Raw genomic sequence first — 15,846 nt, 5'->3', positions numbered from 1 at the left:
AATTCTCAACAGTTCAAAGTTATTGAAGAATACTTAAATGAATGTTTAGATAAGGTCAATATATTTCATTTCACAGAATTGATGAAATCAGTTTGAGGATACTTAATGTACCTAACTTTGCTATTCTTTAATGATTTGGTAATCTTTTGCTATTCTTGTGAAAGCTATTGTATCTGTTAAAATTAACTTTATAGAAAATGTGTTACATTTAACTTTTTTTTTTACAAATTTGAAGAAGGAAAAGTGATGAAAAAAAAGAATTTGTGGAATCTCCATCCTTGGAGATTCTGAAGCCATCTGGACATGGTTCTGGGTAACTGTCTCCAGGTGGCCCTGCGTGAGCAAAGGTCCTTTCCATTAAACCTTAACCATTTTGTGATTCTGTTAATAAAGTCAGCTGTTATCTTTCTCATGAAATAAAAGTTACCTATTTCAGATACATACCTTGATTCTAACATTCACAGAACCTTTTCTTTTTGTTCATTACCTTTAACTAATTTTTAATCTACAGTTTTCTGATTTTATTTTTGCTCTTTCTATATACCTGTCCTTAGTAAAAGGTGGTTTTTAGCTGACATCTGTCCAAGGCATTGCTATTTCAAGACCAGTGCATCTACCTAGATGAACATCTTGCTATACACTCTCTCTGTCTCTTTTAGTAGCTGCCAATATTCTGACATTTCTTTGCTCTTTATGATACATCTATACTAGTAAATAAATAGTGCCCAAGAATAGTGATAGTCACTGAGATGGAATGGTGTGACACATCCTGTACCAGTGCTGGCACTTGCCTCCCAAAGGAGAGCACTAATGTGAGTAGGGCAAAACAGTGCCCAATTCCACTGATGCTTCTGTCTGTAACTTCTTTCTTTCCTACGACTTTCCCAAGTCATTCTGGGCTGTCACTTTTCCCTTTCTAGCAGCTTTCTGGGTACCAAAGATATCCCGTTACCACTGGATCTGCTCATTCTGCACCTCTGCTATTGGTCATGAAAAGTCACCCGCACTTTCTCCCTCTGTGATAGACATCTGCTATGACAAGAGAGAATCTTGGTTCCCAGACGACAAAAGGGAAAAGCAGTAAGTCTTCACAAACTTCAGATCAGTCTGTCTCCTTTATGTAGCATCAAACAGCAGTCAAGAAAGCTAAGGCTTTATGCTGGAGTGTGCTTTATGCTGCACTGTTTACAGCATCATGCATTTCCCTCTTGACTCTGTACCTGCACATAGCAGGTTTTGAAAGAAGCCTGCTGTGTTTCACTTTCCTCAGACAAGAATATAAAGCTTCTGTAAGTATGACCTACCCAGCACCATCCCTGCAGCTATCTTTGATCTTCTCACGTGTGTTCAGAATGTGTGCTCTTTGGTCAAAGACTGAGCACCCCTTCAGTAAAGTCTTGGTGTTGTCAGACTGGCATAGCAGAGCTGAGGAAGCCATCCAACAGTCAGCAAGCAAGACAAAGGCAGTCCGTCCTCTCAGGCAGAGAAATGGTCTTGGATAGATATGTCACTCTGCAAAACTGAACAGTGGTATGCACTTCCCTTTAACAGGATCCTTGTACACTTGTTCCAGGAATCTCCATGTCTTCAATGTTGATTTTTTTCCTGCCTCATCTTCAGCTTAGGTTTCCTTATTTTTCCAAGAACACTTACTCAGCTTTCCCACTTCCACAAAAGGAGTTCAAAGCAAACAATAGCAGTTGCTTTCTGCATCCTTTTGCTGACTTAGTCCAAGATTATTTATGCTGTTTCTCATACCAGCTACAGGTTGCTTGGTGTGTTGGATTTGATTCTATATGTGTAGTTGTTCACTGTCCCTCCCTTTTTAAGGGAGAAAAAGGTAAACGGGTATCTCCAGCCAATCTTCACCCCTTCCTGCTTCAGAATACAATGACAGTGTCTGACTTTTTTATAAGGAGTATGCATTCTTGGGATCTGCACTGGAATAATCAGTTTTCTCTTACCTCAGACACCAAAATCCTCCCAAATGTTGAAAACAATCAGTCCCTTCTTGAATTAATAATTTTAAAACATTTTTTGCTGCACATTTTTTCCAAGATTCTCATATTTTATTTAAGGTTTGCTCTTAATTTGCTGGCTATCTCATGAGGAATATTAGGGATAGAGAGGGAGCAATATCGGAGATTGGATGCAATTATACTGTACATTGGATCCCCAAAGACAACAGAAGAAAATGGTGGAACAGCTGGTACAGATTTAGAGTGTCTCAGTAAGCAGGAGTTTGCCAAAGAAGAGAATTGCATAGTGTAAATCAAAATTGGTAGTGTCTTAACTAAGCAATAGAAAGCCCTCTTTTAGAACATTAAGTAAAATTTAGGTGAGTTTGAAGTCTTCTTTTGAGTTTCTCAGATAACCTAGGTCATCTAAAATGGCTCTAGATATTTATATTTAGGTTCCCGGATTGTTTCCAAATGATGTACTAATATTGAGTTTGCCCCTGGGCTTTCCTCTTACCCTTCTGCAGTGCTCTACCACCTGTGGAATGGGGGCTTTCTGGAGACTGGTGGAGTGCAGCAGCAGGAACACATCTCATTGTCAGCACATAAAAAAGCCTGATCCTGCAAGAAAATGTTATCTCCGCCCATGTGCTAGCTGGAAAACAGGAAATTGGAGCAAGGTAACTTCATTCAGAGCTGTGTGTGAACAGTAAGCTTGCAAATTTCAGTGAGTAGGAAATTCTAAGTACTTCATTTTTAAAGCAATTATTTACTCAGTGGTAATGCATACATGGTTCCCAGTTGACTATTCAGCACTAATTTTCTGATTTCCTGACCAAGTTATATCTAGAAACACATCTGCTGTGAATTTTGTTCTTCCTGTCGTGGGTTGTGCTCATTAACTCTTGGATCTAGAGCCAAAGCAGGACTCACTGTTCATGTTCTATGGAGATTGTAGGGCAAAGCTGTACATATTTGGTTGTGGCATCTCTGCTTCCAGAGGCACCTCCTAATTTTAAGAAGCAGTGGGAATTTGAAAGAAGGAGTTGTCATGTTCCTATTCACCCTTGTCACCGTATGTTATCTCTTATGTGACATGATCTGTTCCCCATCCATTTAATCTCTAATTTTTACATTTAAAAAATGAAAGAACATGGTACTGGGGAGAATGCCTGCTATGTATAGGGTCCTGTTTGATCCTAGTTGTGTACACATGGCTTGGTCAAGGGACAGAATACTGTCCAGGGTGGCAAGTGGAGCCCAAGAAATTGTGTTTGACTTATGTTTTGGTTTTTAAGATGCATGATGGACACCTAGAAGGACTTCGGTGACTTCTTGAAACTTATTACATTTTGTCTTTATGCAGTCTGAAAATGGAGTTTTAAACAGCTAGTTATTTTTTATGACTCAAAAGAGGAAACCTACAGAATTCTGTTGAAATAATGTCGATTTAATAAAGAGAAAGATACTCTTTTTCAGTACATATCATTTTTGTGGACAATGTTGTTGCCATTGGGCTAGAGAGCAGATTCATACAAAGAAAAGGTTGTAGTTACAAAACCTGTGCTGTATTATTAAGCTCTTTGACACAGAATTGATTTGTACAGGAATTACATGCCTGTTTAGGAAGTTCAGGAAAGGCCAAGGCTTTACATAACTACATTTAAGCCTTCAAAATTCATTTTAAATGATACATAGATACTGCGCAGTCCCATTTACAGTAGGGCATATTTTACCTTCACTTTTTCTTCATAAATGTCATTGCTGTTGCAAGAAGTGAATGATAGTTATGTCAAAAAAAGTAGCTAGAAATAAGGCTTAATGGTAAAATATTATGAGACACAAATTTTTAAAAGTGTCAGTCCAATTGTGAAAACAATTTAAAGCAAAAGGCTTTTCCTAACAGATTTCTATTGTGTTACTCACCTTTTTTTTCCATAAATTGAACTAGACAGACAAACCTAATTACAATTTAATATATAAAAATTACTAACATTTGTTTGCTTTACGAGTGAAATTGTTTTTTGTTACTCATTTCAAACATTCTTAAGGCACCTTATCATAGCAAGATGACTATGTTCTGCTGCTAGTGTAGTAGAGCTTCTTCTGTTCCTTTGCTCTCATCTAATTCTCCTCTTCCCTAAAAGAAAGGTGCTTCAGACTAGATCTTACAATCTGAGTTTAATACTAGGTATAACTCGCACGTATTTTGGGGCTGTTGTAGTCATTTTTTTACACAGTCACTTCTGTTCACTGTTTTTATCCAGAGGGACAGAAACTTCTGTCTACAAGAGTATGGATTCCCTACCCATTCATTCTTCATCTCCCATGGGAGGTATTATGTTCAAATTCTTTGCTCAACTGAAGAGTGGTTATTTATGCAAAGGAGAACAGCATTAGTTGCTGTTGCAGCATGGTGGTAAAGGTGAAAGCTGATCTGAGGTTACTCGGTGATGTAGTTGGAATTGGCTTTAATTCTGAATGAAGTCAAAATGTGTATTTTTCCTTATCCTTTGAGTAGAAAATTCACTTCTTCCTTGACAGCAGGAGAGTTCCTGAGCTTCGGTGTCTGGGGACAGGACCTGGTGATGCTGCAGGAGGCCTTGGAGCAAGCTTCAGAGAGAAATAGGAGGCTGGAAGAGCTCGCTTAGCTTACCAGCAGAGCTCTAAGCTGAGAAGTGATTTCACATGCTATGAATGAGGCTCAGGGTGCCTCTCTTCTTTCTGTTCTCTCATGCCCGGGCTACTCTTGAAGTATGGAACCTCCTGGTGCCATGAGGAGCAAGGAACATGAGGGTGGGAGCTGCTACTCCCTCCGTCCCTCCCTCCCTCCTTTCCCTCCTTCCAAAACAACTGAGGAACTGACAATCTCCTTGCATACAGAATTCACTTTTTGTATTTTTTGCATTATAACTCTTTGACTGTGACATTTTTGGAAATAGTTGTCAAGATTTCTCAATTAAATACACACACATGTCATTAATGGACATGGCAGTGAAGGAAGGGAAGTACTTATATGGTGTGTTCCAGTTTGCTGTGATGAGACCCACAGTGTTTAAGCCTTACAACAGGTTGTTGTTCCGGTAAACTGGAAACTTCCTCTGTTCAGGATGCTCAGAGCTCAGGCTGTCCTGCTCCTCTGTGACTGGGGAGGGTACAGCCCCTCAGCAGAGCATCATTTGGAGATGTACCCCTTTCTGTTTTGTGTGCAGTGCTCTGCAAACTGCAGCGGCGGCTTCAAGACCCGAGATGTTCACTGCATTGATGTCCGCGAAAAGCGACTGCTCAGGCCTTTTCATTGCCAGTTACTCGGATATAAACCACAGCTCAGCACTAGGTGTAACACAGAGCCTTGTTTGCAGTGGCATGTGGAGCCCTGGAATAAGGTATTGTCCTTGAAAAGAAGCTTTTGGAATGAGCAGTTACCTGTCAGGTAACAGTGACTCTCAGATCCTGTGCAGTTGGGTAAACTTGTGCTCAAAGGAAGACACACAGCTGGTGTGTACCACTCTGCAGTCCTTGTGTATGGTTACAGCAAGAATTAGCATAGATGTTCATCAGACTTCCTCAAGTCATTCTTAGGATTGCATATAATACACAGCCAGAGCTGTAAATCACCATACTCTGAAAGAGAGTAGTAGATGGCCTGGAAAAAGATTTGTTTTAGCTATTCTATTGGATCAGTAAATGTGGTTCATTTAGATTAATCCGTTTTGCTGCCATTTTAATGTTGCTTTCTCATTACGGTGAATTTAAAATTTTCCTTTCCCTTCAGCTTTTGGGCTGAAATTTTGTAGATCTGGAAGCTTAGGCCAGACATAAGATAAATCTGACTTTTGGGTCCTTTCGTAATATAAATCTGTTCCAATGAACTCATAGGCAGCCAGGTACATATTTGTGTCAGCTAAAGCACATGTTCTGATTACATTTTAGTGTTTACTTCCACTAAAAACAGCTCTGGAGAAAGCACCATGATGTTTACAGCCCTCTGGACCTGATGCTTTTGGATTTCAAGGGAGGTGATCACACTGTTCTTTGTAAGACATTGACAAAACACACCTGGAAGAAGAACACCAGGATGTGTGATTTCTGTCAAAGTAATCAGCAAAGGTCAAAAAAATAAAAGTAGCCAAATGATTACACCTGTTTGCCACTTAAATTTTTAAAAAAAACCCACTAGTCAAACCCTGACAGTTGTCCTCATGCTAAGGACGCTGGATACAATTGGATTGAAAAGGTTGATTTACCAGATGTCAGATAGAGTGCTCTGTCCATAGGGATTCAGTTGCTTGAAGGACAGGATGCAATTGCTTGTAGGACAGGAACAGTGCATTATTCAAAGTATATCTGGCACATTGTTCCCTGACACAGTGTGAAATACTTTGTGTATTTTAAGCAGGCTCTGCTGCAGATGAAGTGAAAAAATAATAAAAAGTCAGTGGATAAGTAATACTGGAATGTGGACAGAAGAATGTTTAAAAAATAACTTAGGTCACTGTCATTGTAGTGAATATATCAAATATATAGTGTATATATAATAAAAGTAGACACTGTTATTGCCAAATAGTTCATTTATTGTATGGACTGGATGAATTTTAATGTCCCCAGCCACCTCATAAAATGAGATGCTGCGTCTCATGAACTTGTTCTGTCTTCAGTAAGTATTACAGATTAATCCTGCAGACATGTGACTTCCAATCTCATTCTTGTTAGAGAAGCTACTGGTGCCAGTGATGCTGATGAGCAATTCTGTGTTACCTGTTCTGTGTAGCCACTTCCATGCTGTCCTATAGTCATTGCAATAATGCATGTCAGGAGCAGCTTTTCCCCAAGTAACAGCTTATTTCCTGTCTCCTTCTAAGCATATGATGCAGTGTCTCAATGCAGAGCTTTTCTTCATGCCTAGACTTTAGGACTTGACGTGCAGACTAGCTTGTACATTTTTCCAAATCCCTTGGGTCAGTGACCCAGGGTTCTTGTAAACTCTTGTTAACACATTGTGATAACTCTTGTTATCCACATTTCTGAGTGAACATTTCCAGCTGTCTTTATGGTCTGTTTTTGTGTTGTTACCCATTCCCACCTCTCGTTGTGCCCCTCTTTTGTTAGTGTTCGAGAACCTGTGGTGGTGGCCATCAAAAGCGACACATCTACTGCCCAGAAGAAGGGCACTGTGACTGGACCAAAAGACCTAATGCCACTGCATCATGTAACAGGCAGCCTTGTACACAGTGGATTAACCAGGCCTGGAGCACGGTAGGATTCGGTTTATTTTTGGTTTAGCTTTTGTCACGAGTTGACCATATTTGGTCATATTATCCTCTTGTCTTTGAACCTCAGTGCCTGTGGCAAGGGTAGCTTCTTATTCACAGCTGAAGCTAAAAATGAAGAGCTTTTGAAAATATTACTAAACGTTTCATAGCCAGCCCATCTCCGTTCCTTCAGCTGACAGGTATTGTAGCTTCTACTTTTTATTGCTGCATTAGGTGTTGTTGAAGGGCTGGAGTTTTTAACTTGTCTGATAAAAAAGGAGATACCATTTACATTCTTCCATTGCTCATCTGAAATTTTCCACTGTTCAAGCTATTAGAGGGGGTTGGGTGATCCTTAAAGCAATTTTGTGGAATACTGGACTTGCCCACACGAAGAGAAAATCTGAGTTTTGACCAATAGCCTTCTACTTTAACACCTGGAAATCTAATTGACAAATATAAGACACGTCTTTGGGGAACCTTCCAGTATTTGCAACACACATTTATTTATAAAGAAACTGGTATTTCTAATAAACATTTCCCTTCAGTTTCCTTAATAAACACGGAATACATTAAAGATATCCACACAGCAGAATAGAATATCGAAGGAATGCTAAAAGCGGGAGCCACAAATAAGGAAACCATGGAGACTTACATAACACAGAAAATGTAATGAGTTGGTTTTGACACGAAGCCATTAGATGGGACATGACTATAATGTAATGTAAAGTTAGTGTAACACTTAAATATGGAAGTGAAATGCATAAAATCAGCATGTGAATACAAAAAATTATACCAATTATTTTACTGATTTGTCAATCCTATATTAATGTATTAATTATTAATTTTACTTTATTAGAAATATTTAAAACATCAATATAAAGTTGTTGCAAGAGTACCTAAGACCTTTTAATGTGCTTCACACCAGTACAATTGTGTCTTATGCACAGATATATACATCAGAGAAAAGATAATTTGCAGAAAAACTAGAGAGGTACCAGTCCTGTCTTCATCTCTGGTGTTTTATTAGCTGACATTCTCTGTCTGTCGAATTATTTATCTTGCTGGGCACTATTTATCTGAAGAGAAAAAGAACTTATGATTAATTGGAATTCCGAGATGCTCTGGGAAGTCTGAAGAATTAAATACATTTACGGAATAGTACAAGAATGTATTTTAAGAGTGTTCCTTTTTTATGGCTTTCTTTTTGCAGCCAGAACAAGCAGCTGGCTGTTCTTTTGTGGTCATAAAGAAAGGATAACCACTGTGTAAATGTCACGAAAGAAACAACATTTCACTGAGCTTTTTTAATAAATCTTATCTTGGTCATTTGTAGATGTAACATTGCAATGATTATATATGTTTAACTTAGCGAGAAAACGGGATGCAAAAAATGTCTTAATTTGTACTAATTTAGATTACTACTCTCTTATTTTGTAGGACTGATCATCCTCATCTTCCTCAGTAGAAAACAGTCCTCTCCCCCGGTTACATATTCCAAAATGCTATAGTTATGCTATTTACTCTTCCACTGTATCCTGCCAAATCTGGCCACAATACACCATGGAGGTGTCTGGGTAGAGTACACAGTACACAAAGTAGTGTAAAGTCATTGGTTTTGGATCATATGGCATTTTTAGCCTCCTGTCACATTACAGCGCAAATATTGGCATATTACCAAATTTCCATATAAAAATACTTTTATATGTGTTAACATTACTTTCTTTCAGTGCACTGTTTCTTGTGGAGGGGGCATTCAGCAAAGAACTGTGAAATGCATGAATACAGAAACTAATGAAACTGAAGATGACAGTATGTGTGTGGACAAAGCCAAGCCAACAGAGCATCAGAAATGCAATCTGCAAGAATGCAGGAAAAGTACAGGTATGGTAATACACCTGCATGAGACAGTTTCCAAAAAGCTCTCCATTTGTGCTGAGATTCTTCAAAAACTGGGAACTGAATCTATCTTCTCAATCTATCAACTTCTTTTGAGTACTGTGGGTTCAGTACTTAAAGGTCAGCCCGACCTGCTGCTGCTCAGCTCCTCTGTTGGCAGAACCATCCTGTTGTGTTCTCCAGCCCTCCTGGCTTTGTTCAGTCCTCTGAGCATGATGAGGAGTGCAGTCCTCTAAGCATGCATTCCTAATTTATGATGCCACAACTAAATGAATAGGCCTGCTCATGTTGGCCTATTTTAGGTAACTTAGACTGCATTTAGGACTGTGGAAGGACATGCAGTGTGAGTCCAAACAGATGCCATTTCTTAAGATAGATTCCCCCTGTGGAAACTGCAGATTCTGGACTGTGAGTGCAAGCAAGCAAATTCTTACAGAGAGACACTGTAAGAAAAATCTATGTCCCACAGGGTGGGACTGTCCAAAATGAAGACGTGGGGAGAAGTGACTTAGGGTGTCCTGTACTTCTCTTGTTCAAAGGCCCAGGAGTGTGGTGGTGTAGGTGGTTAATAGCCCAGAAAAGAGGTGTCAGGGGAAGGAAGAAGCTTACAAAAGGGTACAAATCTTTGTCTGTAGTCTGCGTACTGCAGTATCTGACTAGTTCCCTCAGGTAAGAACAGCAACAACTCACAGTCCTTCTAGAAAAGCCTTCAAAAGCCTTTTGGAGGATGATTCTTCCCTCTTAGTAAGTCAGTGGTAAGGGTCTGATTTGGCAATGGGACAAGGGTTTGACTCCTGAAGGCAGTGCAGATCTGACACCCTTGAGGGTGATGCATCACTCCTGCTGCTGTTTATAGATCTTTAGCACACGTTTTGCCCTAGGGTTGAATTGGTCTGCTTATTTCCTGTCCCTCTCATGTTCAGAATGAGATAGATACTGCCTACACAGATTAGTACTAGTTATTAGAGTATTTCTGTGAATAAAACTCAAGTGGCCCATGAAACACAAGAAATGCCCTACTGGGTGCGCAGCCTAGCATGAAAAGAATCACTTTTATCTGTTTTGATCTACCTTTATACTAGTTTTCATTGAGTTTCCCTAGTTCCAGTGCTGGGGCATTTGCTGAAAAACAGCCTTGCATTCAGCTAATGCACTGTTTTCCTGCTTTTGCACACCTTGTCTTCTCACAGCTGAGGATTCCCGTTTCTAATATCTCAGTTTGGCACATGTCAGTTTATTAAAGCTACCACAGACCTATCAGCGCCATAGTACACACAGGACCAGTCCCTGGTGCTGCAGAAATTGAAGTGTAGCTAAGCTGAATGTGTAGTTGCACGTGCTTTGTCTGTGCTCTCCTGCTTGCCCTACCTTACTCTGCATCACTCTCCCAGCCCACTGCACCTGTCTTAAATGCAGTTACAAGAATGCGAAAGTACCAGGCTCACAAGTCATTGTTACTAGGCTTTCTCTGACAGTCCTCGTCAACAGAAATGTTCAAGTGAAAAACATAGATCAGCTCTGTCTGCTGCAAAAGTAATGTCTAACTGAACAGCAACGAGTGCTGCATTTTCCAAGACAGAAGGTCACGTGTTCACTAAAAGATCCTGGAATTTCAGGGGGATCAAACTGATCTGTAATACAGAGGAAGAGAAAGCCATCATAGATAAGAGCCTTGATAGACACCACTGTCATAAAGCAGTTTAAAATTCTTGAAATACAGACAGTGCGTCAGCAAAATACAGCTAATTCTTCTTATCTTCTCCACCATAGGACTACCCTGCAGCAAAGACCAGCTGTCAGTTCACTTCTGTCAGAGGCTGAAAGGCATTGGCAAGTGCTTGCTGCCGTCAATACAGACTCAGTGCTGCTTCACATGTAGTCAGTCTCGAAGCCGTAACAAAGCAAGATATGGGGATCAGCGAGGCCTCAGACAACAATATTACACTAAATCTAGAAGAAAATCGCCTCAAACCCAAGAAAACAGCAACCAAGCAGCTTGGCACTAGCTTGGCACTGTCTTTCTTCTTTGATTAGGGCTTCTGTTTACAGGTTTTATGTTCCTCATTTTTTTATGAACCATCCAACATTAATGAAAATCTGTGATCAAAACTGGGAAAACACATTGCCTAGGATTATGACTCCTAAGTTACTGCTTCTTTTTTTTTCTCTCTGTAATAGTCCAAAAATTGTAACATAATTTGCAAAGTACCAGCAGCTAGTGATTCTTAGGCATGCATAGGTGCTAGAAACAAGCTTGCAAGAATTTTCTGATTGTTTTAATTGAATGTTTTACTTGTTCTTTCTTCCATCTCTTTCCAAAACTGACTTGAAACACCAGTACTGCTTACTTAAGAGTGTTTAGTGAAGGAGGCCAGTTGGGCAGCAGACACAGACTTGCACCGTGGCCCCGTTCTCTTTGTGCCCACTTGCCTTTCTTTCTTAAGAATCCAGGGGAAGTGGCAGTGTTTCTCTAAAGTCATTGCTCACTTCATAAATTTAAAAGCAAAGTTTTATCGTAACTACTTGTGATAGGTTGAACTGAAACATTGGATTTTTCAGAAGAAATCTTCATTTAGTGCATGATTGAACCTCTGAAGGATACCTCAGCCATAGCCTGTTCTCGCCACTCTTTTTTTGCTACAAATGTCTTGCAGTAATCCGAAAACCCCATCAAATATAGGATGTTAAGTTCCCAAATATGTTTTAAGCAACATTTTTGGGTACCATAACATCAAAGCTGTTTGTATCTACAACCTTAATGGAGTGATAGAATCATTTAGGTGGCAAAGATCAACAAGTCCAATCTCTAACCCAGCACTGCCAAGTCCATCACTAAATTACATCCTTAAGTGCCACATCTACGTGTCTTTTTTACACATTTAGGAGAGAAACCAGCAATATCTGTTAGATAGTTTTATACAGTGCATTTGATAGAATAATTTCAGTATAAAGAAATAGTTTTGCTAGACAGGCAAATCTTTTGCTGGACAGGCAATAACATTCTTAAGTCTCACATATCATCTGTAGTTCCTCTCCCAATTAGCTATTCAAAGCTATTTGAAATCAGATAAAGCAAGCCTTCCCAGTCAAGACTGTAACCAGTCTCCATAGCTGCAGATGTTCAAACACAAATGGTACAAGTCAGCAGGACATATAAAGCTATCAGGAAACTGATGCAGCGTAGAGGTTGTACCAGATTGCTCTGCAGCAAAAATTCGACCTCAACATTTATCCTTTGGTAAGGGTATGTTGATGGTATTCTCTCTATCGTCGTCTCACTTCCACCAGTGTTATACTAGTGGTCAGCTCCATTTAGTTCAAGAATATTACTGCTGCTGAACAGAGAAATCTGGTCCCGTAATGGTTTCCACTGTTTATGGCACAAAGAGTAAAGGAGTCACACAGCAAGAGAGCAAGAGATCTCTAAACTGGTATAGGTAAGGACAGTTTGAAGTTGATCCTTTTGAGTTTGAAGACTAAAGTCTTTCTGTTCCTTTACAAACTACAAGAAGAGAAGAAAGAGTGATGAGCTGACTCAGCTAAACAGTTTTACAAATGTCATGTTAATTCATATGACAAATTAAACTTTACAGACTTAAACCTTTCCTGCAGCTTCAAATGTGGCATGCAAGAATTTCAGCTGGAAAATTCCCATAGTACATTTTTAAACAAATTTTACAGCATTGGCATAAAGGCCAGCTTGCAGCTGGAAACTTTGTAGTTCACACTAATGTTCAGTGATAGAATTATCCTTTAATCCAGTATCTCCCAGTAGTAGTGCAAGCTCACGTCCACAAGAGCACTCTATCACCTCACTCACAGCAAATCCTTGATCATAATGAGGTTGAGGGGCCCCTGGGACAGGAATTTATGACCCAGAGTATTGTCTGCGTAGGTCAGACCTCAGGTATTAGGAGACCACTAGCCAAATCTGTTTTGCTATTGAAGAAAATGGCAGGACAAACTTCAGGGAGCTGCAACTGGCCTCTTTGAACAAAGCTGGGCATTTTCAAAAGAGCTGGACAAGAGCAGACATTTAGATTCCTTTGGAATTCAGTAGGATTTTGACACCTTGGTTCTACACTCTTTTTAGAAAATCTCAGATTTACTCCCTAGTTACCTGACAATTTGAGATTTTAATACGTGGAAATGTCACGTTTTATGCAGTTCAGATTGAGACACAAACCATGAATCCAAATGTCACTATGGTTACAGAACTGTGACTAGCAGTAGCCCTCTTTCTAGACAGACCTTTATGAAAGTTAATAGAAATATCTTGGCCTGGCTGTAATATATTAACCTAATAATGGCCGCAAGTCACATTGTCCTTTATCAAAGGTTTGTGACCTTTGGCTTAGGGCTCACTTCTTCACTTGAAGTCTCTGGGAGTTCAAAATATGCAGCATGGCAAGGTTGGGTTTATTAACCTCTGTGCTGGCAATATAATGCCAGTTATAGGTGCTGATAAAATCCACTGTTAAAAATGTGGTGCTATATAATGTGGGGATGACTTACAATGGTGCATGTGCACTCTTACGATAATGGATGTCTCTGGCGTTGCTGGCCAACGCCAGACATGATGCTTTTTAAGTTTCACAGTGTGCTTTTGTCCTTCTGAGGACCTGAATGGCTGCTGACCCTTTGAGCAATAAAAACCTGGGCAGTTGTTATTCCACTGAACAGAGAAATATTGTATCATGCGGGGAAGTGGAGGTGCCCTGTCTGGTTCAGGAAGCATTTGGCAGGGCTTGGCCTCAGGCTGCGTTGTGTAGAGCAGTTCTCTGATAGCCAAACAGCACAGATTGGTGGTAAGTGCAGATGATTCTTGTATTCCCAGAAGCATCTTACAGGATTTGGGCAGGATAGAGTTAGGTTCACTTCAGGATCGGACTCTTCTGTGCTCAGAGATACCTGCAACTTTTTATCCACAGCGGTCAGCAGAAGTGGGCCGTCAGGTGTGTGGGCTAAGGAGAAAGGAGCTGACTGAGTGGATATGGTGCAGGTGGGAGGAAGAATGCCTGTGCGGGTTGGCCTTTCCGGTGCTCCTTAGGGCTACCATGGAGTAGAACCATTTCTGCCTTCATTGTTTTCTTCAGGGAGCTGTAATTTCATTTGAAATTAATAAAAAGTGAATAAATTATATTATAGACATTAATCAAAATAATCTTTCTACCCAGGGAAGCACAGTCATCACTTTGCTCAGCTTAAAACTTTAGGGAAGAGATTGTGACAACATGAACTCTTTTAACAGAGCAGTGCCACTGCTGTTATGAGACAACTATTCTTAAGTAAAGGTGGATTTATGATCTAAACCCAGATGGTCATTAGTCTCAAAACTGAATAGAGTACAAAGTGCAGAGGCATATTATCATTATATTATCATATTAGCCCAAGACACATCAGCTTCAACAGATTGCTCAGGAAAAATGTGTATTTGGCACATTCACAGCTTGTTCTAATATTTCAAGGTTTAAAAAGCAAACTATGATGACATATTTGTTTCAAGCTTCAATAAATGGCATTGCTTATGTTTGATGTCTCTGGTATTTTATTTTTCCAGTGCAAGAAGACTCATAAGATGGAATTTCCAGGGGGAAAAAAAAAAAAAAGCTTAGAAAATACATTTACTATGCTGGGGATCCCCATCATTGAGTTATTTTGATGATTGATACTCTAACATAAAAGAGATCATTAAAAAGGGTGAGAGGTAAAAGTAGAAGAATAAAGTGTGGTGCTAAGTAAAAATATACATTAATAGGCTAAGTCATTTCTTACGAAATAGGTGAAATCTTACCACTGCACCAAACCTTTTCAGCACTTGAGTTTTAGGTACTGCTGATGCTTATGCCCAGAAACTTAATCACAGTAGCCCTGTACCCTGACATGCTGCCCAGAAACACAGGCATCACTGTTAGGCTTGGGTAGAGAGCACCAATAGTTTGCACTCAGTGTTCTGGGGAGGCAGTCTTTTGCCAGACCTCTGGAGTCACCTCTGTCTCTGTCATGTTACAAGCAGGTGGAAGATGGTCCCTGGTAGCTGCCTGGATTCAGTGAATCAGTGGCTTTGGCTGGGTCTGAGACATCATAGAATAAATCACAGAATCACTGAATGGTTTGAATTGGAAGGAAACTTAAAGGAAGGGAAACTTAAAGGAAGGAAACTTGTTCCAACCCCCCTACCATAGGCAGGGACACCTTTCACTAGACCAGGTTGCTCAGAGCCTCATTCAACCTGGCCTTGAACACTTGCGGGAATGGGGCATCCACAGCTTCTCTGTACTTCTCTTAACTTTTCTTAGGTTTCACTTTGCCTTTCCTCATAGGAGAGGTGCTCCATCCCTCCAATCAACTTGGTGGCCTCCTCTGGCCTCACTTAAACAGAGCCATGTCCATCCTGTGCTGGAACCCCAGAGCTGGATTCAGTGCAGTGTGGGGTCACACCAGTGTGTAGCAGAGGGGCAGGATCTTGACCTTGACCTCCTGCCCATCCTGCTTTGGATGCAGCCCAGGACAGGATTGATTTCTGGACTGTGAGTGCACATGGCCAGGCCATGTCCAGCCTCTCACCTACCAGCACCCACAAGTCCTTCTCAGCAGGGCTGCTCTTGATCTGTTCATCCCCCAGCCTGTGTTGGTATCGAGGGTTGCCCTGATGCAGGTGCAGCACTTTGCACTTGGTCCTGTTAAACCACATGTGATTCCCATATGCCCACTGCTCAAGCTTGTCCAAGTCCCTC

At 40.3% G+C, this 15,846-nt stretch overlaps 1 protein-coding gene across 1 annotated transcript in view; it reads left to right on the top strand.

Moving 5' to 3' along the window:
* ADAMTS12 (ADAM metallopeptidase with thrombospondin type 1 motif 12) overlaps nt 1–14,626 on the top strand; it is a 144,670-nt gene extending 130,044 nt beyond the window's left edge. Inside the window, exons 20-24 of the mRNA XM_027634663.1 lie at nt 2,486–2,638; nt 5,171–5,344; nt 7,068–7,214; nt 8,941–9,094; nt 10,880–14,626. Of these exons, the coding sequence (XP_027490464.1) occupies nt 2,486–2,638; nt 5,171–5,344; nt 7,068–7,214; nt 8,941–9,094; nt 10,880–11,115 (864 nt within the window). The 3' untranslated portion in view covers nt 11,116–14,626. The remainder of the gene's footprint in view (nt 1–2,485; nt 2,639–5,170; nt 5,345–7,067; nt 7,215–8,940; nt 9,095–10,879) is intronic.
* The last annotated feature ends 1,220 nt before the right edge of the window (nt 14,627–15,846 follow it).

Source organism: Corapipo altera, unplaced genomic scaffold, assembly GCF_003945725.1.
Source record: "Corapipo altera isolate COAL_440 unplaced genomic scaffold, ASM394572v1 61411, whole genome shotgun sequence".
NCBI lineage: Eukaryota > Metazoa > Chordata > Aves > Passeriformes > Pipridae > Corapipo > Corapipo altera.
Note: the sequence above shows the minus strand (reverse complement) of the source record. Positions and strands in the feature narration are given on the sequence as shown.